General features: G+C 39.6%; 1 protein-coding gene across 2 annotated transcripts in view; it reads left to right on the top strand.

The window, feature by feature from the left end:
- RFTN1 (raftlin, lipid raft linker 1) overlaps positions 1 to 26,070 on the top strand; it is a gene marked incomplete at its 5' end in the record, with an annotated part of 199,783 nt that overhangs the window by 80,015 nt on the left and 93,698 nt on the right. For both annotated transcript variants that reach the window (XM_081286205.1, XM_081286204.1), the window contains one exon: positions 638 to 824. In XM_081286205.1, coding sequence (XP_081142331.1) covers positions 638 to 824 — 187 coding nt within the window. The remainder of the gene's footprint in view (positions 1 to 637; positions 825 to 26,070) is intronic.

A 26,070-nucleotide genomic window follows, 5' to 3' on the forward strand; every position in this document is an offset into this window, starting at 1 on the left:
CATTTTTCTATTTTGAGGGGGAGGTAGATGGAAAGTAGTAGTTTCTTTGCAAACTAAGAACTTACACTTTTAAGTGTCGTTGAAATTTTGTTGGGCTGGGGATGCGGCTCAAGCGGTAGCGCGCTCGCCTGGCATGCGTGCGGCCCGGGTTCGATCCTCAGCACCACATACCAACAAAGATGTTGTGTCCGCCGAGAACTAAAAAATAAATATTAAAAATTCTCTCTCTCTCTCTCTCTCTCCCCTCTCTCACTCTTAAACTAACAAAATTTCTTTTTTTTTTGTCTTTTGACACTGTTTATGTTGCTTTTTTGCCACTCAGCATTTTTGTATTTGTATTTAGTCTCCCCCCCCCCTTCCCTCCTTTCCTCACTGAGGTGGAAATAACTTTTCCACTGATCTCTGAGAGAACTGACTCTAGATGCAGGACATCCCATCCCTGATGCCTTTGGATGAGTTGTAAATGACAGGCTGCTTATACTGTCACTTTGAAGGCAGTAAAGACAGGAATAAATTCATATTTAGCAAAAGATGACATTGAGGGTCCTCCCCTAGGGCAAAAGGAGAGGGTTTTCGGTGGGGTGCATAGGGTGGTTTTTGTGGGTCTCTGATGAGCCTCTCCTCTCTCCACTTCCAGCGGAGCTCCCTCGGTCCTCAGCAGTGAGGCTGGCCTCATTGAGGGACCTGCCTGCCCAGCTTTTGGAGCTGTATCAGCAGGGGTTCTCCTTGGCCACCCTGCACCCCTTTGTGCAGCCCACTCACAAGCAGGAGAAGATGCCCCTCGAGCACATCTTTAGAGCCATCCTGATCAAGAAAACTGACAGGTAAGGAGGGGACCAGTGAGCATCCAGGGTGGCTCAGGTGTGTTGACTGGAGGAGGGGAGGACAGAGGATGGGGGCAAGTAGCTGTTCCCAGGGCCTCTTCCCTCTGGCAGGTAAGGCAAAAAGACCACCAGAGAGAAATCTCAGAGCCTCCCATGATGAAAAACAAATGCCATGCCTGACTGCAAGTTGAGAGTTCTTTTTTTTATATCCCCTCCTTTAATTTATTGGGTTAAACTCAACTAGAAAAATGTTTCCTCTAAATAGGTATACTCCCTGTATGGTGCAGCTAGTAAAAATATAATAATACTATTAATCTGAAAAGCATGGCTGGAAAACATAGTGATTTTATTAAAGACAATATACAAACTTGATTTCTTCCTCCTCCAAAAGTCTTAGGAATGCTTTAAAATTTTGAATCCCCCCCCATAAGTTCTGTCAGTCACCTTTTTTTGGGGGGGGGCACTCAAATTATGTTCCATTGTTTGGTTTGATTTTGATTTTTGAGGTTTGGAGGATGTTTTTCAGTTTAGCTTGTCCAGTGGGATGCTTAAGAAAAGAAGTGGGGGACTAATCCTTCAAAAAGAGCAAATTTAATTTTAAATGGATTTTTTTAAAACAAAGGATGGAATGGAGAGTGCAATGTTTTTGCTGCTTTTATAAAAATAAAAACTGAAATGAAGTCTGGGAAAGGAAAACAGACTTGTCCTTTGGCTAACTCACAAGGAAGGACAACATGGGGCATGTTTTAAAGAGAGGGTGCTACATGACTGCTCCTCCCTCTTTCCGTGTAAAAGTTGCTTTGCAGTGGACGGAGTGTTTCACTAGTGTGCCCACAAGGGACAGCTGCAAGGCATGAGGTTGCGTGACTAAGGTGGACTTCTCTTTTCTTTATTTCCTCATGGCTGATCACGCTCTAGGGCACTTAGTCCATGTCACCATGCATTAGAATGCATGCCTTTGCTAGAGTCTAGAAACACTCTGTTTTTGTAGGGTGGGACTTTGCTCAGTGTCTGCCTTTTATGTACTTTGTCAACTGGCTGTGGATCAATACCTGGGTCAATCACAAGAGGAAATTATTCTGGGGGCCAGAGTGGTTTTAAGTTACACTGACACACAGGATATGTGTAATGACTACAGCTCACATTTATGGAGCACGCATTGTGTGCTAATCTTTATAAGTATCATTTCATCTTTATCAGCTCATGAAATGGGTGCTATGTTCATTCCCCTTTTAAAGAGGGAACTGAGGCACAGACTTTATCAAGGGTACTCAGATGGCAGCAAGTAGAGCTATGACTTGCTCCCAGGACAGCTGGCTCCTATTCCTGCATTCTTAATGCTGGCATGATGCACCTGCTGTGTTCCTGCACCAACAATTCTTGTGGACAACCATTTTGAAAAATTAAAAGTGGCTGAGCGTAGTGGCACACGCCTATAATCTCAGCACCTCAGGAGACTGAGGCAGGAGGATTGTGAGTTCAAAGCCAGCCTTGGCAAAAGCCAGGTGCTAAGCAACTCGGTGCGACCCTATCTCTAAATAAAATACAAAATATGGCTGGGGATGAGGCTCAGTGTTTGAGTGCCCTTGAGTTCAATCCCCCCCCCCAAATTAAGCTCCTAACCCACATATATTGTTTTTGGACATGTAAAACTATACAACCCCTCTGGAAATGGTCTGCCCCCATAAACAAACAAACAAATAAATGATATCTCTGATTTTAGGTGAAGTAATTCCTCCTTCCATTTTACCACTCAATTGTATTCAAATAAAATAATTTCAGAAATGCAACTGGATTAAACAGGCTTACTATTTTAGTCAGGTTTTTCATTGCTGTGATCCAAAGACCTGACAATTACAGTTATTTGGCCTCCAGGGTTTCAGAGGTCTCAGTCCAAAGATGGCCGACTCCATTTCTCAAGGCCCAAGGTGAGGCAGAACATCATGGCCAAAGAATGTGGTGGAGGGAAGCTGTTGAAGACATCATACAAGGAAGCAGAGAGACAACATACATACATCATACCACTCACCAGGGACAAAGCATATACCTCAAAGACACATCCCCAGTGACCCACTTCTCTATACAGCCCACCTGCCCAGTTAATCCCTATCAGGGGATTAATGCACTGATTAAGTTAAAAGTTCTCATAACCCGATTATTTTACCTCTAAACCTTTTTGCATTATCTCTCTCACAGCTTTTGTAAGGTACTTCATATCTAAACTGTAACACTTTGTTTTTTAGATTACACAAGACATTTAGTGAGCTCCAGTGAACCTATTCCTTAGACCTTTCTATTGGACTTTATTTATTTTTTTATTTATTTCTATTGACCTTTTAGAGAAGACAAGTCCTTTAGGGTCATATTGCAGGAGAATTCCTTGGTGTAATTCTGCATTAAGAGGTGATATTAGGACAGGGGCATGAAGTCAGCACATTATAATTACATCAACTCAAAATGTGAAGATAAGTCCTTTTCTCCCCCTGCCATGGAGTAGCATTTCTCAACTTTAATGTGCTGATGACTGTTCTGGGGATGTTATTAAATAGGAGGTCTGGGGTAAGGCCTGGGTGCTGCATCTCCAACATGTTTCCAGATGATGCTGATGCTCTTGGCCTGTGGACCACACTTTGAATAGCAAAGGTATAGAAGACCTAACTACTACTTGTCTACCTCCATGCCTGGCCTCAGCAACAGTGTTGGGAATTACCACTCTACTCCCAGGAGAGCTCTAAGACCAGGAAAGGTGAGCAAGGACATGGGAGGATCCATGTTCCAGGCTACACTTGGCTCCTGCATGGGAAGCACATCTGTGGCTTTTGAGGGCCTACCATTTTCCAGTTGGTACAGTGATAGGTTGGTACCACGTGATTTGCAAGGTCTATTCAGACTTTGTCTGATGGAATGAAATGGGTGAGGAAGTGCCTCTTCAGGAATGAAAACCCCCACTTTGACAGATAGTTCATTATAAGCCAGCAGTGGATCTGGAGAGGGGTTAAAGAGGGGTAATTCACTTTGCCAAGAATGGGTTACAAGCAAATGAACTAAATTTCCAGAAGAGAAATGATTAAGGCTCTTAAGAACAAGACACAGGAAGTCTTTCACGATAGGGAAGATGGCAGTCTCCCTGGGTTTGGGTTCACTCTGGTCCAGAATGCCTGAGAGAACTTCCTTGAGCACTTCAGTGAACATTCCAGCTCCTTGGTGAGCAGATACGGAGAAAGAAATTTCTATGTTAACTTCATGTTGGATCTTTGAAACTACTGTTCAAAAGGAAAGCCACAAAAGCTTGATAACTTACCATGTGAAGCAAGGAAAAAAGGGCCAAGAGAATCTCCTGCATTTCCATTCTCAGTGGTGTTGGGTGGGAGGAGTGGTGGAAGTTAGAGGCAGGGTCATTATAATTCTAAAGTGCAGGTATTTTCTCTCCCGGCCATTGTGATAACCATATGTTTTCACATCATGAGGGAAAGACCCCCACTGAACTAAAAATAAGCAAACAAAGAAACCCACAGAATATTTTTTCTGTATCAGTAGGGAGTTCAAGTAATAAAAACAAAACAAAGAAAACCTTATGTGATTAATTTTTAATATGCACAGTTTAAATGATATTTTTCACAAAGACTGCCAAAGTTCTGACAGCTGTAGATGCTGTTAAATGAAGTTATTTAGCTCTCAAAAAGGAAGTAAATGTCTGGTTAACATTTTCCAAGTAGGGCATGTTGAAAGATCTAGCTAAACTCTACGGTACTATCTGTTCAAAGGAAATTTGTTACCAAAAATCGCCATGGAATGACTACTTGAAACTTGGCTATCAACCTATTGTGTTTGAAAGGTGAATGCAAAAGTTTTTAGCAAATAACTGCACTTTGGAGTGTTTAGCAATACCAAGGAAAAGAACAGTTAATAATCTTAATTTATTCCCTTATTCATTCATTCATGAACGCCTACTGAGCTTGTACAAGCAGACCTTGGAGATATTGTGGGTTTGGTTTCAGACCGTCATAAATATCACAATAAAGCTAGTCACACAAACTTTTTGGTTTTCCAGTGCATATAAAAGTTATGCTTAGGGATGAGGCTGTGGCTTAGTGGCAGAGCGCTTGCCTAGCATGTGTGAGCCTGGGTTTAATTCTTAGCCCCACATAAAAAATGAGATAAAGGCATACTATTGTCCATCTACAACTATTAAATTTTTTTATATGCTTATACTATACTGTAGTCTCTTAAGTGTGCCATAGCATTTTATCTAAAAAATCAATGCACACACCTTAACTAAAAATACCTTATTGCTAAAAGATGATAATGATTAGCTGAGCTGTCAGGAAAATGGCACCAATACAACTAGGGATGCCACAAACCTCCAATTTGTATTTAAAAAATTCTTCAAAGTGTAATAAAACAAGGTATGCCTGTAACCTTTTTAAGGTATTGGGCCAGGATCTGTACTTGGTGAGAAGGTAGCAGTGCAGGCACATGGCTCAGTTGGGTATGGAGCCTGCCCTCCAGGTACCTGCCATCTGAGAATACTTGCATATCATGGAGCTCACGTGTGCTTCATGTTCTGGGAATTTGGGAAAAGGAGATGTCACCTCCCATGGAAAAGCAAACCTAGGACTGTTTAAGGAAGAAGGAGCTTTTAACTTGGGCTGTATTTCTTTTGGGCAAACATAAGCAAAATAAACATGGGTGGGAGAGTTTTATGATGTTCTCTAATGGCGTGAAGGTAATTGGAGATCATTGTTGATAATCTAGCTCAATGATGAATGAGTCATTCCAAAAGCACTAACATTTCTCTGAAATCTCTACCATTTTGACAAATTTCACTTGAATCCATGGAAAATTATCAGATCTTTTTGAAAATTCTGATAACTGCCATTTCATTTTCAGATGGCAGGCCAAACTACACTTCTAACTATAAATTGTTCTTGATTTCAGTGCATTGCATTGAGTCAAAGTTAGTTACTTTGAAAACTGACTCGGGAATGAATAGCCGAATATGTGAAATACTTCACAAATAAGTAGAAAAAGTTTTGCTTCATTTCCTCAACTCTCTTTGGATCACTTAGTGATTCTTAACAGACAATATGGTTGAATTCACTCTGAATTCTAAGTGTCATTAAGTTATCCTTCATTTTGGTGGGGGTAGTTTTCCTTAGAAGTGGTTGCTAAAGATCTCACAACTTGATAGCTGAGAGAAGTTATTAAAATGTCACTTTTGAATTTTTAAGAGTTTGGGTTTTTTGGCTTTTTTTATTGGTCACAACATTACAAAGCTCTTGACATATCATATTTCATACATTAGATTCAAGTGGGTTATGAACTCCCAATTTTTACCCCAAATGCAGATTGCAGAATCACATTGGTTACACATCCACAGTTTTACATAATGCCCTATTAGTAACTGTTGTATTCTGCTACATTTCCTATCCCCTACTATCCCCACTCCCCTTCCCTTACATCTTCACTCTCTACCCCATCTACTGTAATTCATTTCTCTCCTTGTTTATTTTCCCATTCCCCTCACAACCTCTTATATGTAATTTTGTATAGCAATGAGGGTCTCCCTTCATTTCCATGCAATTTCCCTTTTCTCTCCCTTTCCCTCCCATCTCATGTCTCTGTTTAATGTTAATCTTTTCTTCCTGCTCTTCCTCCCTGCTCTGTTCTTAGTTGCTCTCATTATATCAAAGAAGACATTTGGTATTTGTTTTTTAGGGATTGGCTAGCTTCACTAAGCATAATCTGCTCTAATGCCATCCATTTCCCTGCAAATTCCATGATTTTGTCATTTTTAAGTGCTGCGTAATACTCCATGGCGTGTAAATGCCACATTTTTTTATCCATTCATCTATTGAAGGGCATCTGGGTTGGTTCCACAGTCTAGCAATTGTGAATTGTGCTGCTATGAACATTGATGTGGCAGTATCCCTGTAGTGTGTCTTTTAAGGTCTTCAGGGAATAGTCCGAGAGGGGCAGTAGCTGGGTCAAATGGTGGTTCCATTCCCAGCTTTCCCAGGAACCTCCATACTGCTTTCCAAATTGGCCGCACCAATTTGCAGTCCCACCAGCAATGTACAAGTGTACCCTTTTCTCCACATCCTCGCCAGCACTTGTTGTTGTTTGACTTCATAGTGGCTGCCAATCTTACTGGAGTGAGATGGTATCTTAGGGTGGTTTTGATTTGCATTTCTCTGACTGCTAGAGATGGTGAGCATTTTTTCATGTACTTGTTGATTGATTGTATGTCCTCCTCTGAGAAGTGTCTGTTCAGGTCCTTGGCCCATTTGTTGATTGGGTTATTTGTTATCTTATTGTCTAATTTTTTGAGTTCTTTGTATACTCTGGATATTAGGGCTCTATCTGAAGTGTGAGGAGTAAAAATTTGTTCCCAGGATGTAGGCTCCCTATTTACCTCTCATTGTTTCTCTTGCTGAGAAAAAAATTTTTAGTTTAAGTAAGTCCCATTTGTTGATTCTTGTTATTAACTCTTGTGCTATGGGTGTCCTATTAAGGAATTTGGAGCCCGACACCACAATATGTAGATCGGAGCCAACTTTTTCTTCTATCAGACGCAGAATCTCTGACTTGATATCAAGCTCCTTGATCCATTTTGAGTTAACTTTTGTGCATGGCGAGAGAAAGGGATTCAGTTTCATTTTGTTGCATATGGATTTCCAGTTTTCCCAACACCATTTGTTGAAGATGTTATCCTTACTCCATTGCATGCTTTTAGCCCCTTTATCAAATATAAGATAGTTGTAACTTTGTGGATTAGTCTCTGTGTCCTCTATTCTGTACCATTGGTCCACCTGCCTGTTTTGGTACCAGTACCATGCTGTTTTTGTCACTATTGCTCTGTAATATAGTTTGAAATCTGGTATCGCTATACCGCTTGATTCACACTTCCTGCTTAGAATTGCTTTTGCTATTCTGGGTCTTTTATTTTCCATATGAATTTCATGATTGCTTTATCTATTTCTACAAGAAATGCCATTGGGATTTTGATTGGCATTGCATTAAACCTATAGAGAACTTTTGGTAATATCGCCATTTTGATGATGTTAGTTCTGCCTAGCCATGAACAGGGTATATTTTTCCATCTTCTAAGATCTTCTTCTACTTCTCTCTTTAGGGTTCTGTAGTTTTCATTGTATAAATCTTTCACCTCTTTTGTTAGGTTGATTCCCAAGTATTTTATCTTTTTTGAGGATATTGTGAATGGAGTGTTTTTCCTCATTTCCGTTTCAGAAGTTTTGTCGCTGATATACAGAAATGCCTTTGATTTATGCGTGTTGATTTTATATCCTGCCACTTTGCTGAATTCATTTATTAGTTCTAGTAGATTTTTTGTAGACCCTTTTGGGCCTTCTAGGTATAGAATCATGTCATCCTCAAATAGTGATAATTTAAGTTCTTCTTTTCCTATTTTTATGCCTTTAATTTCCTTCGTCTGTCTAATTGCTCTGGCCAGTGTTTCGAGAACTGTATTGAATAGAAGTGGTGAGAGAGGGCATCCCTGTCTTGTTCCAGATTTTAGAGGGAATGCCTTCAATTTTTCTCCATTCAGAATGATGCTAGCCTGAGGCTTAGCATAGATAGCTTTTACAATGTCAAGGTAAGTTCCTGTTATCCCTAGTTTTTCTAATGTTTTGAACATAAAGGGATGCTGTACTTTGTCAAATGCTTTCTCTGCGTCTATCGAGATGATCATATGGTTCTTATCTTTAAGTCTATTGATGTGGTGAATAACATTTATTGATTTCCGTATATTGAACCATCCTTGCATCCCAGGGATGAATCCTACTTGATCATGGTGCACAATTTTTTTGATGTGTTTTTGTATTCGATTCGCCAGAATTTTATTGAGGATTTTTGCATCTAGGTTCATTAGAGAGATTGGTCTGTAGTTTTCTTTCTTTGAGGTGTCTTTGTCTGGTTTCGGAATCAGGGTGATGTTGGCCTCATAGAATGAATTTGGCAGAGCTCCCTCTTTTTCTATTTCCTGAAATAACTTGAAAAGTATTGGTATTAATTCTTCTTTAAAGGTTTTGTAAAACTCTGCTGTATACCCATCCGGTCCTGGGCTTTTCTTGGTTGGTAGTCTTTTGATGGCTTCTTCAATTTCATCCATTGATATTGGTCTGTTTAAATTGTGTGTATCCTCCTGACTCAGTCTGGGCAAATCATATGACTTAAGAAATTTATCGATGTCTTCACTATCTTCTATTTTATTGGAATATAGGTTTTCAAAATAATTTCTAATTGTCTTCTGTATTTCTGTAGCATCTGTTGTGATATTGCCTTTTTCATCCCGTATGTTAGTAATTTGAGTTCTCTCTCTTCTTCTCTTCGTTAGCATGGCTAAAGGTCTGTTGATCTTATTTATTTTTTCGAAGAACCAACTTTTAGTTTTGTTAATTTTTTCAATAGTTTCTTTTGTTTCAATTTCATTGATTTCTGCTCTGATTTTAATTATTTCTTGCCTTCTGCTACATTTGCTGTTGTTTTCCTCTTCCTTTTCTAGGGCTTTGAGATGAAGTGTGAGCTCATTTATTTGTTGTTTTTTTCTTTTTTTGAGGAATGACCTCCAGGCGATGAATTTCCCTCTTAAAACTGCTTTCATTGTGTCCCATTGATTCCGATATGTTGTGTCTGTATTTTCATTTATCTCTAAGAATTTTTTGATTTCCTCCTTTATGTCTTCTGTAACCCATTGATCATTCAGTAACATATTGTTCATTTTCCATGTGATGTAGGACTTTTCCTTCCTTCTTTTATCATTGATTTCCAGTTTCATTCCATTATGATCAGATAAAATGCATGGTATTATCTCCACCCCTTTATATTTACTGAGGGTTGCCCTATGGCATAATATATGGTCTATTTTTGAGAAGGATCCATGTGCTGCTGAGAAAAAAGTATATCCACTTGATGATGGTTGATATATTCTATATATGTCAGTTAAGTCTAGGTTATTGATTGTGGTATTGAGTTCTATAGTTTCTTTATTCAACTTTTGTTTGGAGGATCTGTCCAATGGTGAGAGAGGTGTGTTGAAGTCACCCATAATTATTGTGTTGTGGTCTATTTGATTCTTGAACTTGAGGAGAATTTGTTTTATAAATGTCGCAGCACCATTATTTGGTGCATAAATATTGATAATTGTTATGTCTTGTTGGTGAATGGTTCCTTTTAACAGTATATAATGTCCTTCCTTATCCCTTTTGATTAACTTAGTCTTGAAGTCGATTTTATTTGATATGAGGATGGCCACCCCTGCTTGCTTACGAGGACCGTGTGCGTGGTATGTTTTTTCCCATCCTTTCACCTTCAGCCTGTGTATGTCTTTTCCAATCAGATGTGTCTCCTGGAGGCAGCATATTGTTGGATTTGTTTTTTTAATCCATGTTACCAGCCTATGTCGCTTTATTGGAGAGTTTAAGCCATTAACATTTGGAGTTACTATTGATATATGGTTTGTACTTCCAGCCATGTTTGATTATTTATCCTTTTTTTAAAATTTAGTTTGTTTCTCCATGATTATATTTTCCCCCGCCCTCTGTCTTTACCGAGGTACTTCCCACTGATGGTTTTGGTTATTGTTTTTCATTTCTTCCTCGTGTGGTGTTTTGCTCAAGATGCTTTGCAATGGTGGTTTTCTGGCTTCAAATTCTTTTGTATATCATGAAAGATTTTTATTTCGCTGTCATACCTGAAGCTTAATTTTGCTGGATACAGAATTCTGGTTGGCATCCATTGTCTTTCAGTGTTTGAAATACATTGTTCCAGGACCTTCTTGCTTTCAGCGTCTGTGATGAAAAATCTGATGTTAACCTTATTGGTTTACCCCTGAATGTAATCTGCCTCCTTTCTCTTGTAGCTTTTAACATTTTCTCTTTGTTCTGTATATTGGATATCTTCATACCAATGTGTCTTGGCGTTGGTCTACTGTGGTTTTGTGTGCTCGGTGTCCTGTATGCATCTACAATTTGTATATCTGTTTCCTTTTTTATTTCTGGAAAGTTTTCTGCAATTATTTCATTCAGCAGATTATTCATTCCCTTGGTTTGAATCTCTGTACCTTCCTCTATCCTGATGACTCGTAAGTTTGGTTTTTTTATGTTATCCCATATCTCTTGGATGCTTTTCTCGTGATTTTTTACCAGCCTTTCTCAGTTGGCTAGACTCTTTTCAAGATGATATATTTTGTCTTTATTATCTGACCTTCTGGCTTCTACTTGCTCCACTCTGTTAGTGATACTCTCATTTGAGTTTTTAATTTGGTTTATAGTTTCCTTCATTTCTAGAATTATTGTTTGATTTTTTTTAATAATCTCTATCTCCTGATAAAGATGCTTAACTTCTTCTTTTATCTGTTTATGTAATTCATTCTCAATGTGTTCTTTCGCTGCTTGAATTTGCTGTCTCGTATCCTCTTTAAGGTTCCATTCCATCTGTCTAAGGTGTTCCTTGAGTTCTTTATATGACCATTTTTCTGATGCCTCTAGGTCCTCCTGAATATTTAGGCTGTCCTGCATTGTTTGTACTCCTTTTCTTCCTTGCTTTTTCATGCTGCTCATGTTACTTTTTGTTCTGTTTGACTGCTGAGTTACTGTTTACTCCTATAAATTTATGTGATGCTTGGGAGGAAAGGTATTAGAAGGGAAGGGAAGAAGTCACTAAAGAGAATGAGAGTAAGCAGGTAGAATTCAAGGAAGGGGGAATAAGAAAATTGAAAAGAAATGAAAAGACGAAAGAATAAAAAAAAGGAAATAAAAAATAAAAAAATTTTTAATACAAATAATAAGTAAAAAATTAAAATTAAAATTAGAAGAAAAAAATTAAAATTAAAAAAAATTTGAAAAAAAATTTTTAAAAAAATTTAAAAAACAAGAAAGAAAAATGAAAATGAAAAAAAAATAAAACCCAAAATAAAAAAAAAAACTAATAAATGCAGTCTTATAGTTTGATTAACTTCTCTTCCAGTAGGTGGAGCTGTGCCCACCAGGCCACGCTTCTCCTGTCAATACGCGGGAACCAATCACTGTGCAGCAGCTCCTCCTCCCAGACTGGGCGAGTCTCCAATCCTGAGTGCCTAGGGCCTCCTCTTGTGTCTAGTCACTTCCCCACTTTTCCTCTAGCCAGGCCCCTCTCACCGGTGACGCTCACCACAATACTTGCTGCACGCCAGGTCTGCTGCTCCCAGGAGCCCTGTTTTCATGAACAACTTGGCACACTCTCCCTGTTTGCCATTCCCTCAGACCCTAAGTTTGTAGAGCTTGGGGCTGAGAATCCTCAGCGAATTTTACTTGCCCTCCAGTAGCCATGCCCCCGGTAGCTGGTGCAAGAGACCTCAGTTGTCAGCATTGGTGGGAGCGGTAGCTGGAAGTTCCGTGCCACGGGTCCCGCGCCACTCCTGATTCCCTGGGTCTGGCTATCGCGCTCATGGGAGAGCTGGGAGGGGCCCTTAAGTTTTCCCCGATGTGTGGAGAGGGAAGGCTAGGGGATTACACACCTGTAACCGCTGGTTTCAATGAAGTTATCTCCTCCGCCGCAGTCTGGTGACGTCAGTTGTCTGCCATGGTGGTATCTCTTGCAAATGGTGACAGTTCGTTTCCCTTTGCCGGGGGACCAATGCAACGGGTGGGTCCTGACTGTCTCTCCCAAGCCCCGTTTCAATCCTGTGGCCACTGCCTGTGAAGGCTCGGTTGGCATTTACCTCCGTAGGATCAGAAGGGCCGACCAGTTGTTTCAGCGGGATGGATTAGTGCTGAGTCACAGCTGTTTGTCTGCAGGAAGCAGGCGAACGGGAGCTTGAATTCAGCCGATCCGGGCTCAGTGTGTGTTCTGAGAGGCCCAGACTGTTCGCCCCAGAACCACGTCAGCTCAGCATTGCCTAGTGATCCTGAGCAAACAGCATTTAGGCTGTTTACGACTACCTATGCCCGCACAGCTGAAGAGGTCAGAGACTTGATCTCTCCGTGCCCGCCGCCATGTTGGATCTCCCAATTTTTAAGAGTTTGATTCAACTCTTAGTTGTTTTACAGTTGTAGGTAAAAGTACAAAATTCTTTGTAATGCTCCTGTGTCGTCGTTCACACACACAGCTAGTTTAGAGCTCACTTGGTGTTGTTTCCATGTGTTTCATCACTAATGGGGTTGAAGCCTCTTGGGTCTAAGTCTCCTGGACTAATGCCTCACAAGGCACAGGGACCAGGTCACTTAGGAACATCATCAGGTGCCTTTTGACCAGGGGTGGGGCACACAGAGGAGCTGTAGCTAATGCAGTGGGGTAGAAAATGCATATAATCCAAATTGTCCTTGAAAGTCTTTTGAGTGCCCCTGAAATGTAATACTGTAGCAGATTTCTACCTGACCAGTCCATGTTCACCTTCAGGACTAGATCAGATGACCATTTCCATTGATGAACCCGTTGGGGAGCTAAACTGGTTTGGGTGTGTTCATTGGGATTTTGGGGGTTGTGGGTGAGAATGGATTCTTGTCCAAGTGAGACATCTGTGGGAAACAGAACTGCAAGAATACGCAACAAGTGTATCCTTTTTGCAGTCCATTCAGGGGCTCATCTGCCTGTTGAGTAGAATAACTGATACTCTTAAGTGTTAAATGTTCGTCCTCTTAAGTTGGATTTTTCTAAAATAAATATGTGTTATATAATTTTACTGTGCAAAGATGACTAAGGAGCCCTGAGATCTCAAGAAACCTACCGGGGGCCATAAACTTCATCTACAAGTTATGTACTACCCAGCTGGTCTAAAGGTCTTGGTTTGCCTCTCTAATAGGAATTTGACAATAGGGGAGCTTTACAAAAGGAGGCTTTCATTTGCTTTGAGTCTGGAATGATGGGTGAGTTTGAGCACAGGGAAGTAGTGGGAAGGGCTTCCCGGGCAGAGGGATGTCCAAGATGGTCTGCAGCCTAGAAAAGCAGAACATGAACCACAGAGAGACTGGAGCACAGGGTCTAGGATTCTAAGAGGGAGAAAAGGTATGAGAGGACTAGGGCCTGGATCGGGAGTGAGGCTGTTGGGAAGCCATGGTGAGCCTATGAGGGCTGGGACCACTTCTCTATGTGCTGACATAGCCGAGGCTGCTGGGTCCTCTCTCTTCCAGATTCCTCCAGGGATTCTTAGAAAAGACGGAGGATTGCTGAGAGCTGTAGTGAACTGCTTTGTTCCAAATTGACCATATGCTTAGAGTTAGAGAAATTTTCCCTCTTACACCACATCAGCAGGCTGTACTCCCAAGTACTTATGAGAAGCACAGATTGCTGAATGAGTCAGCTCTGGCCACCTGGTGTCGAGTGATGCACAGAGGGAAAATTCTTTTTGCTTTTGGCTGTTTTATTTCCAGGAAAGCAAATCTTAGAGAGTGGTCAGACATTACCTCTTGTTTCCCCTTATAGAGCAAGGAGTCTAAATTCCTCAAGACTTTGATCTATGACCGGACTTGCAAACTCAGATGCCCACAGGCCTGGGTTTGTTGAGCAAGGGCTCTCAGGAATTAGAGACCCAGTGCCTTTGCTCTGCCCTGTTGTTTCCAAATATTGTATTTTTATAAGGAAAAAAATCAGAAGCTTGGACTTCTATGTGAAAACTTCTCTTTTAAAAATGTGGCCTCACTTTTTCAAAATAGCATTGTGTATCCCCAAACCATGCCACTGGCTGCCATCATGCCACCTCTGAAATTTCTGTGTGATACTTTGGAGTTAATCATACATCTTTTGAATGGCAGGTTCTCCCTTTTGTACTGGCAGTCACTGGACTTCTCAGACTCTTCTGTTACTTTTTTTTGTTTTTAAATTTCTGCCCACCTCCTTTTGTCCTTGTTAAACTTTCTTTCATCTTTGGAGTATCACTCCTTTGAATGCTAGTGGATGTTATTTGACAGAATTTTCTTGGATAGAGTCAGATAAAGCCATGCTATGGAATCCTGCATTGTTGTTCACCAAAATAATAATAATAATAATAATAATAATAATAATATAAAAAATTCAAAAAAAATCATTCTTTAAAAGATGGCTTCATCTTTGGTTTACTTTTTTACCAATACTAAAAGTGCATCTTGATAATACAGCTACATGTCATGGACTCTGAGTAATGGAACACACACACACACACACACACACACACACACACAGTCCTTTCATTGCCAGAATAACAGTGATTTGCCACAGGAGTATATGTATGTTATTTTTCAGTCTTCTCTTAAAAAGAAAAAAAAAAAAGATGGCCTTCAAAGAAAAGAAACCCTTTGTGGACCTTAAGTGAAGTATAAATGCATTACATTGCCTTTTTTTATAGTCCACAAGGTAGCACGAACATTTTCTTTGGCATTTGAAAAGGGCGAAATTGGGGAAAGCACAAAATTATATTGAAACTAAAAAGAAAATTATTTTAAAAATTACAGTCAAAAGTATCCTCTTTAAGTGGACTTGTATCTCTTTATGTCTAATTTTTACCAATTACTTTGACTCTTGGGAGAATTATAGGGCTTCTAGAAAGAGGTTTCATAATTAAGCGAAATACACAGGGGGTGGAAGCGCCTACGGGGGTGTGCCCTAGAAAACGCTCACACAGGAGGCTAGGGATCAGCCCTGGGGCGCGCTGATTGTTGGAATCGCAGGTGGGGAAGGAAAGTAGTGCTGGGTTCAGCTGTGATTGACGTGTGTTACTGTGATGGGGAGGCAGCAGCAGCCTGCGTTTTCCCAGAGAGCAGAAATCCAGGGAGGGAGTTTCGAAGTTCTGCTCTTAAATCAGAGCAGGGAATAAGAAGGTGCTTGTTTAACACACAGGTCATTATTTTGGATTCAGAAATAGATAGGGCGCCCACTCCTGCTCATAGCTGCCCCTCATTTCTGGAGTGGTATCATCCTTTATCACTTTCCCAAGCTTCCCGAGGTGTGTGGAGAACTTGATTAGCTCTCTAGGCTGCCACCTTACCCCCCAAGGAGCTGTCCAGCACCACCAAGGCTACTTTAATTTATTCCTCCTATTTCCCTGCCTTGCTCTGGAGTAACACCCTTTTCTGGTGTGTTGAAGTTTCAGGATTCACTGTTAATTATTGTGTTTGCACTTTCCAATCTAATATGCCAGCGGAATGCCACATTCTCCTGGGGAAGGAGAGCTCTTTTTCCAATCCACACCCCTAAATGGCTTGCCTACTTACTCTTATTCTCTTCCTCCAAAGTGTCTGCCTTCATCCCAGTGGAGAGAGCAAGAGGAACGTGCTCAGTTTGTGTGAAAGCTCATTTCCCCCCAGTTTTATAGCTGGCTTTGATTGCCTGTGTCTTTCCCAACATTTTATTTTTTATTTTATTTCTTGTCTCCTCTGAGAGCAAGAATTAGCATACTAGTGATTTCTAAGTTTTCCCCAGAAGTATTTTGGGGTGACTGGGAACCTCCAGATGGTAACCTCCACACAAGCACAAGCTCTAAATTTCTTTGAAATTTCCTGTAGATCTTAAAACTTAGGAGAATACCATAGAACCCTGAAGTATGTGTATTTGTTTTTAAATAAAATAAATAAAAGCCCTCTCCTCCTGCATGTGTATACAATCTTGAAATAAAAACTGACTCTCAAGGAAGATTTATTCTGTGGCATTGCAGGTGTACTATAGGGACACTTAGATACCATTTTGAGGGCCATCTGCATGCAGAGTAGGTAATTTAGTTGCAAATAATTTTACCAAAGTGTTAGATTCCTGGATTTATAGTCTACTCCATATTAAATTTAGGAACTCGGATTGTCTAAATCTTCGACATTCTTTAAAAAGAAAAATTTTCGTCAATTAAACACTTGGATTGTGTGTTTTTTAAACTGAAAGAGATATAATGGACATGATTGGTTATGATAATTAGAAAAGACTAGTACTAATTGAATTTTACATTTTTGGATATGAATGCAGAAGCAGGTGAGAAATAACTTTCACAGGCATATAAAGACATTAGTGACTTAAATGTTCTTGAGATTTTGATATAATGAGCATCTCTATAATCTACCCAACTGTTTTCTATAATATTTTAAATGGTTGAAAGATGGAACCATTTTTTTTTTACAAAGAGGTGAATGCTATAAATATGAATTAGCAGAGTACATCATTTCATTTGCTTCCTATTCATCGACCCTGAGTTGGAACTTAAAATGGCTACAAAGACTTTAAACACCAAATTAGTAGCTTGTATTCATACAACACCTGTTTCTGAGGGTCTGAGAGCACTTTGCTTCATTTGTGTGTGTGGTAAGTATTATAATTAATTCTCACTATGTCCTCACTGATGGTTGTTTTTGTTAATATTTGTTGAAAACATTGTGCGTTCATCAGAGTTTTTACACTTGTGCTATTTTGTAGCTGAAAGGTTTTGTTATCTTCCTTTATCTCCTGTGTCCCACTTTATATCCTGGGAAAGTGAGGCTGAAAAAGTTATCAAGACTTGCCAGGACTGAAGTATTTGTGTGTGTGTGTGTGTGGGGGAGAGGTGTGCAGTGACTTTAGGGCTTCAGTCCATCTTGACGTTCATGGTACAGAACCTGGCACTTAGAGGAAAGTCCTCAGACAATTCCAAGGGTTCTCTAGACTTTGCTGTGACTGGGCCTTAGAATCAGAGGCTTGTTAATCCTCAGACTGGTTTGGACATAGGGCTGCCACTACAGACCTTTTGGAGCTCCCAGGGTGGCTCCATTCAGCATGCAGGTTGGGGCTTATCAGTGTCTGCAAATGATGGCTCTAGGGCCGTGAGTGCATTATTTTTTCTCTGTTCTTTCAAAAATTGAAATGTGTTTATTAGGTGTCTGTTGTGTGTGTCCTCTAAAATAGTAGCCTTTGTCAGAGAATGAGTAGACATGTTTCCCACCCCAGGGATTTATAATGTACCTAACTTGTGTCCTTGAAATGTTCATTCTCAAACTTGTATAGCTTAAGTCCCCAAGATTGCTGGCAAAAAACCTGGATCTCACTAGGAAAAACAACAACAAAAACCTTCTTGTGAAGAACATTCATGTTTGTAGGTGATGGCTTAGTAGGATTTGTCATTTTGAGTAATAATTGCAATAGCAATTGTTTGTTATTGCTGTGGCGGGCTGAGTCTTTGCTCATTGCTTCGTCATGCATGTTATCTTTACTCTTGAAGCCAAAAATAAAGAAATGAGCCTTTAAGTGGTTTGCCCAGGTCAAAGTCTACACACATCATGAGTGGAGGAATGAGGGTTCACTTTGGAATCTGTCTACTTCTAATACTACTCCTCTTTAATTTTTTTTTAACCATTGGTGGGTAGGGTGGGATTAGGCTAAAGGTTAGTATAGAATTTCGCAACCTTGATTCTACTGTTGACGTTTTAGACCAGATAATTGCATTGAAGGATATTTAGCTGCATTCTGAGCATCTATCAGCTAGGTGCTGGTTGGAAACGCCATATCCCCACCGTTGTGACATCCCCAGATCTCCAGAGACTGCCACATGTCTGCTAATGAATAAAACTGTCCCAGTTGGGAAACCACTGGGTGAGAGGCAGAGAGGGTTTAAGCATTTTCCTCTAGCCAACTTTGCCAACAGCATTTCTTAGGTTTTCCTAACTTTACTGCATCTGTGGAGTGAGGATCTCCATATATGCCCAGCTCTGATTCTTAATTGTTGCTTTGTTATATTTACTGATTATTGCACTATTACCACACTGTGTGTAGTGTGCACACCCTGGGAATGGAATTCAGGGCCTTGCCCTTGCTAAGCATATGCTCTATCAATGAGCTACACCCCATCCCCTATGTCACACTATTCTGACTATAATTTGTGGTGTATCTGGTGATAGAGCACTGGTCTACAGAACCTTGGCAACTTGTGTACAATAATTTCTTTTTTTTTTAACCATATAAAGCCTAAAGTAATCTTCTCCAGTTCATAGGAAAATCTTTTGAAATTATAATTACATTAACATACTAATTTGAGAATAATTTCCACCATGTATTTTCAAGAACATAAAATTTACTTCCAACAATTATATTGAACTTTATTTTAGAGCTTTGGTCAGAGATCATCTGCCCTGTAGGGATCAGGCAGCATCCTAGGATCAGGCTGGGTTCAGAAGGATGCTTTCAATTAGGATCTCAGCAAAGTGGGTTTATAGATTGTTTTCTATAGTGTTTAAACCTCATGAAACATACTCATGGTTTTAAAGTTCTGTCGGGTGATTTCAGGTTAAAGAGAATACATCCCTCTTTCCCTCCCCCCCACAAATACCTACTCGACTCTTCTTACTGTTTGCAAGAATTTTGTTAGACACTGATGCTTTAGACTAATGCTATCTATTCAGAGCTGACTTGAAGAAATTTAGGATTATCAAGAAGACTCTGTGAAGTGTGGATATACGAATATTAACAATGAATCTCATTTCAAGTGGACATTAGGCTTTAAGATATTACATATTATGAACTTCTTGTGATCATTTATAGATAAAGCTTACTTTATCTGTTTCTCATCAGCTTTTTTTTCTTTTGCTTTGTGTATGCTTTATAGCATATGTAAGTTGTTAGGTGTTAGTATCGTCACACTCAGGATTTTTTTTTTTCTGATAGTGTGTTTTTAAAAGAAAATTTTTGGAGATAATTGATTCAAGCAACTTCTGGGCCACACTGGTCACTCCTGAAACAGATCTTTGCTACTCAAAGTGTGGTCCCTGGACCAGCAACATCAGCGTTGCCCAGAAGCTCCTTAGAAGTGGGTGCCCTGCTCCCAGACCTGGAATCAGGATGTGCATTTTAAGAAGATTCCATGATCAGTGGATACATTAAAGTTTGAGAATAGAGTTAAGCTCTGCTTTCCTATATCGTAGCTACTCTTTAAGAGCAACCACATACATTTAAATTCATTACACTTGAATAAAATAAAATTTAAAAAACAATTCACTTCCTCAGTTGCACTAGCCTCATTTCAGGTGTCCAAATAGCTAAATGCTTCTTGTTCAGACAGCACAAAGGTAGAGTGTTTCAGTCACCTAACAGTCAGATGGTGTAGGCAGGAAGATCTAGAAAAGAAACAGCAAACTTGAGTTTAGAACACATGCAGTAATGCAACTAGGGAAGAGACTTTCTGTCACGCAACTGGTCACAGCCCATGAGAGTCTTTTGAAGACCATTCAAGTGTAGCTATCATTGTTTTTGTTGGCAGTTATGTCACTTTTTCTGAATCGGCAAATGTCAGGAAGAGACATGCTTTTATTTAGTGTTCTGTTTGTGATAAAATATTAATTGGGTATTATTACTCATGCTAGTTCTTTCTGCTCCTTTCAAAGTAAAGGAGTAGCCTACAGGAGATCAGGACTAGGTCCAAAATCCCATTCTCTGGCACCTAGCTCCTCTTTCCTGGAGCCCAGCTTGCTATGGATTAAAATTCTTTCACAGCTATGTTATACGTGGAGCATTGAGTTTAAGTGTGTTTGTTTTCTCTCTTGGCTTTGTAAGGCTAGTGGTGAACTCCGTGTCACGCACAGTTGCTTGATTTATCACCAGGGAGCCAGCCCTAACTGTAAGCATCGAGACAGGATGTGGCAAGATTTCTCCAGCATAAGTAGTAGTGTGGGAGAGTTAGAAGCTCCTGGTGATGGACCGTGATGGACTCCCTGAGGGAGTGGTGAGGGCATCCGTTGCCTAACCTTTCCCCCTATTTCCAGATGCTCTGGTAGATACCAAACCCTTTCAACAGAAGTGGTAAGTGTTGTTGGTGAAAGAGGAAGGGAAAATGGGAGGAAAGCACTGTGACCCATCATGGATGCCTTAATTCTCCTCCTTCCCACCCCCTCCTCTGAACCCCCCCAGTGGACTCCATAGTTAGATGCTTTATTTAAAGAGTCACTGGATTTGTTTACTTGGCTTCTTTTTTTTTCCCCTTGAGTATTTCTTAAGTTTCACAATCAAGGGAAACTTTCGACTCCAGCAGCCTCATTTTATTTTTGTAGGTTCATTTTTTTTTTTTAAAGAGTGGTCATTCATTTTTTAAAGAGTGGTCATTAAAAATTCTGGGAAATCTCTTCCTCATTGTACTAAAAATATCAAGGCAAACACCCATTTATTCCCCTTTCCACAATGACCACCCAACTGTAGGGATGAGAAATATCCCTCATCTTTCTCCTTTCCAGCTATACCCTCTACAAGAATCTTAGCTCACCTTGAAGCCCTGCCCTCCTATAACATTATTCCCTCTTCCTACATCATACTGGATGTCACCTACTTAATCATCTAAAATCTGTGTCTTGGTATCTTCTAACAGCACTCATGACTCGCCTTTTCCAGAATTAAGGTGAGTCCCATCTTTTCCTCGCATCTTTGTTTCCCACTGCAGAGCCCTTCATCACGGGTTCATTCTTAACAGTGAATTCATCCATGCAATTATTAGTTCATGACATTGATTCAGCTGAGTAACAAGCAGCTCCACCTTCATACACCTTTTTCTAAACTGGTATTATTTCCATCATATAATTCATGCTTCTTTTCCATCTAGATCTTTGCTAATTTCTGTTCTCAGTGCCTAGAATATGCAGGTAGTCATTGCCCCATGTCTAATTTCCACAGAGCCTCAAAGAAACAGTTCACATGTTCCTCGCTTAAAAAAAAAAAAAAATTCCCTGGTCCTTGATATCAGAAATGACTGAAGTCTCATAGCATTTTTGTTCACATATAGTTTATCTTTCCTTATGGACTGTAAGCTTCTTGAGGGCAGGATCTAAATCGGTGTCTTCAATTTCTCATGTGTGGTTGGTGATCTAGCAACTGGTGGATAGATGAATAAGTATATTTTTACTGCTGCTACTAACATATAAGTTCATGAAAATATATATAGCCTCTTTCTTTCATTGACGAATCTCTTTCAGATCTATAAGCTAATTTCTTTCCCTGCTATCCCTTTTAAAAAAAAAAATCTATCATTCTATTTGAACCCAGGTTGCTTTGGAGGAAAAATACAGCTTAGAATTTCTTCCTGTTTCCCAGAGATAAAAGAAAAAAATTTTTTTTCTATCAACTGACATTTAGTAACTTTTTTTTCTTGGTTGGAGAAGGGCCCAGTAACTTAAGTTTTAGTGTTTGTCACATTTCTTATGATTATTTCTAAATGAAGCAAAAATAACCCTGTTGATGAACTGTACATTCTTTTTTCTTTTTATGAGTGAAATTTAAGCCTTGCTTAGAGTCCTGGAAAAAGAAGACATTGTTTAAACTCATGGTCTTTGAAGTGAGTTAAGGGATTTATGTGTTGAAGTGAGACCTATTACATGTTTATTATTTAAAAGTAATGTGTATGATAGTTTTTATTCACGTGCTTATTATTTAAAGGAATAGTTTATAATAGTTTTTTGACAGGCATTTGCTTTTTACTAGCTTTAGATATGATCTGCCCATGAGATCAAAACATGTATTCGACTTACAAGTTGGCACTTTCACGCTTGCTATAATTTGGGATGTTTAACGCACTCATACATGTTAATAGTATTTTCTTGGAAGTGTGTATTGTTAATGGCTTAGGGAAGGTTATGCCCCAGCTATGGAAAGTGGAATTGGGGGCTGTGTAAATGTACTGTTCATTGTCTTCTCTCTGAGGGAAAACCCTGCTGACTCATTACAATGGATGATATATTTGTGTTAGGTTTATGGGTTAGTTATTTTGATTATGGTACAGTTAGATAATCTGTTTACTGTTATCCATGCCCTGGCATTCAGCCTTCTGTGGCTCACATTGGACTTTTGTATTTGTAACCCAGAGGCCACAGTCTGGTGTCAAAAGGACAGATTCAGTCCCAAAGACATTAAGCTACATACTACCAAAAAAACCCAAACAAACAAAATCATAAAAACCAGTTTGGAGCCAAGATTTGACAGTTATATCCTAGATAAAAATACACAATTAAATTACTTCTTTTAAAACATTAGAAGATTTGGCAACCCTGGTCTGGAATTCCTAGTAATGGCTAGGGCATAAACTGCTCAGTTTTAGTTTTTGATAAGGAAAAAAATTGTCTTTTTCTCATAGACATAGAAAGTTCCCCAGAATCTACAAAAGGCATTTGACCTTGAATTTGGGAAAGCCACAGAATACAAAGTCAATACCAAAAAAATCAATTGTATTTCTGTCTTCTAGGAAAAAGCAGTTGTTTTGACAAGATCTAACCGAAGTTTAAGAATATCACTCTGGTTAAATTTGAATAGTGGCAGTCTGTGGGGTACTCACAATACCTTTTAAGTACCATAGGATACTCAGGACTTCAGTATTCTAGCAGGTGGCAGTAGTCTGTTAGCCTAAAGTTGTGGTGAAGATGGAGAGAACAAGTTGATTCCAGAAATGTTTGGAAGTGAAATCAACATGACTTGGTGATGGATTAGACACCATTGAAGACAAGAGGTTTGAGGGATCATTGCTTTATTGACTTGTGCAAATGTTTGAAAGATAGCACAATTCATTGAGAAAGAGAATTCAATGAAAGAACTAGGCTTGAAACAAACATTATATGTTCAGTTTTAGATATAATCAGCCTGAGGTACCTTGGAGACTTTAAGAAAAGGAATCAGCTGGGCATAGTGGTATATTCCTATAATTACAGAGGCTAAGAAGGCTGAGGCAGGAGGATCACAAGTTCAAAGCCAGCCTCAGCAACTTGGGCCCCCAGCAACTCGGAGAGATCCTGTCTCTAAATAAAATATAAAAAAGGGCTAGGGATGTGGCTCAGTAGTTAAGTGCCCCTGGGTTCGATCCCCAGTACCCCCCCCCAAAAAAAAAAGAATCAGATATGCCACTCAAAGGATCTGGTTTAGAGCAAAATATATAGCACAGAAAGCAAAATAGGTACTTAATACTGAGTCATGGATCAAATCACCTGGGTAAGAAACGTAGAATGGAAAGCGAACAAAACCTAAGGTTGAGCTTCTAAGATCTCAACATTTAAAGGCTGGTTGAGGAAGGAAAAAAGAAGGAAAGAGTTAGCAAGGTAAGGAAGGAAAAAAAAAGACATTGTTGTGTCTTAGAGGCAGGGAAAAGAGTCATCAAAAAGCACTGTCTGAAAAAAACTGTACTCCAGAGCTCACTATGAGTTGAAATTCAAAGATAGGGATAAAAATGAATAAATTTGGTTAAGCAAGTAAGAATCACTAAATAAAAGCAATTTTAAAAATCTGACATGAAATCCTACAGATTATTCTCTTTCAAAAGAATTTTCAATTGTGTTTAATGCCTTTATTCCTTGCCCTAAGTTGTACTTATTCTGATAATTTTTTCTTTTCCCATATTTTTTATTGGTACATTAGAGTTATACATAATGGTGGAATTCATTGCACATGATATAACAATGTAATTTGGAAAATATCTTTCCCCTGTCCCTTTCCTCTTACCTCCTCCTGGTCCCTTTCCTCTACTGATCTCCCTTCTATTTTTAGGAGATATCCCTCTGCCACCTTTCTTCTCTAGCTTCCATATATGGGGGCGAAAAACATGACCCTTGACCTGCTAAGTTTGCCTCCTACTTGCTAGGCAAGTGCTCCACCACCCAGCTCTGACCACATTTTCTTTACCATTCATTCCTTGACAGACACCTAGGCTGGTTCCACATTCAGCTATTATGAATTATGCTGCTATAAACATGGGTATGCAAGTATCACTATAGTGTGATGACTTTAATATTTTAGGATGAATACTGAGGGGTAATGTATCTGGGTCATATAGTGGCTCCATGTTTAGTCTTGAGGAATCTCCATACTAATTTCTTTTCTTTTCTTTTTTTTTTTTTTTTTGAGAGAGAGACAGAATTTTCCAACATTTATTTTCTAGTTCTCGGCGGACACAACATCTTTGTTGGTATGTGGTGCTGAGAATCGAACCCGGACCGCACGCACACCAGGCGAGCACGCTACCGCTTGAGCCACATCCCCAGCCCTCCATACTAATTTCTATAGTGACTTACTAATTTACAATCCCATCATCAGTGTAAAAGTGTTCCTTTTTCTCCTTATCCTTCCCAGCATTTATTACTGTTTGTATTCTTGGTGCTACCATTTTGACTGGTATGAAGTGAAATCTCAATGTTATTTTGTTTTGGTACTAGGAATTGAACCCAGGGGCACTTGACCACTGAGCCACATCCCCAGCCCTATTTTGTATTTTGAGACAGGGTCTCACTGAGTTGCTTAGTGCCTCACTGTTGCTGAGGCTGGCTTTGAACTCATGATCCTCCTGTCTCGGCCTCCCAAGCCGCTGGGATTCAGGCGTGTGCCACCACACCCTGTGCCTCAGTGTAGTTTTGATTTGCATTTCCCTAATTGCTAACGGTTTAAACATTTTTTTATACATTTGTGAACTATTTGTATTTCTTCTAAGAACTATGTAATTCATTTTCCCATTTACTAATTTGGTTATTTTTGGAGTGTTAAGTTTGAGTTCTTTATATTTTGAATATTAATCTTCTGTCAGAAGAATAGCTAGCAAAGATCCTGTAGGTTCTGTCTTCGCATTATTAATTTAAATTGCTCAGTTTAATGGTTTTTCTGTTGTCCACCTGTATTGGTCTGTTTTGTGTTGCTATAACAAAATAGTTGAAGTTGAGTACCTTATAAAGGAAAGAGATTTACTTAGCTCAGTTTTGGAGGTTAAGACCAAACAGCATGGCAAATAGCATCCTAGAAGGTGTGAGAGACAAGGTGAAACAAGGAGCAAGAGAGCCAGCAGGGACTTGTCTTGCTGTCTTTCTTTCTTTTCTTTTTTTTTTTTAGAGCAGAGCCTCCAGTAAACAAATTATTCCCTACTGGGCCCCACCTCTTAGTTTCTACCACCTCTCACATCACCAAGCTGGGGTCCAAGCGTCCAATATACAAATCCTCTGGGGATATGCTACAACTCATCCAAACCATGGCTCTCCCTAGCACCATGCTGATGCCCACCATGTGTCATCAAACTTGTGCTTGGACTTCTGTCATGGGACCTATTGCTCTCAGAAGTGGGAATGTGAGAGGGAGTTGTCCAATAAGTCTCTAGGGAAAAAAAAAGGAGAGAACATATTTCTTGGTGGACTTTGCTATATTTTCATCAAAACAAAGTATGTGTAGGTGTGTTGTATGTCTGCGTGCATGGGGACATGCATGCATACATACATTCTTCCTTCTTGCCTGTGGATCTTTGTATTTGACAAGCTTGTTGGACCATCTGGCTGCCTGGGGAATGACCACACAACCTTCAGCAGAAGTGACAGTTGTGATCAGGGAG

Source organism: Spermophilus citellus (assembly GCF_964194105.1).
Source record: "Spermophilus citellus genome assembly, chromosome: 3".
NCBI classification, from domain to species: Eukaryota; Metazoa; Chordata; class Mammalia; order Rodentia; family Sciuridae; genus Spermophilus; species Spermophilus citellus.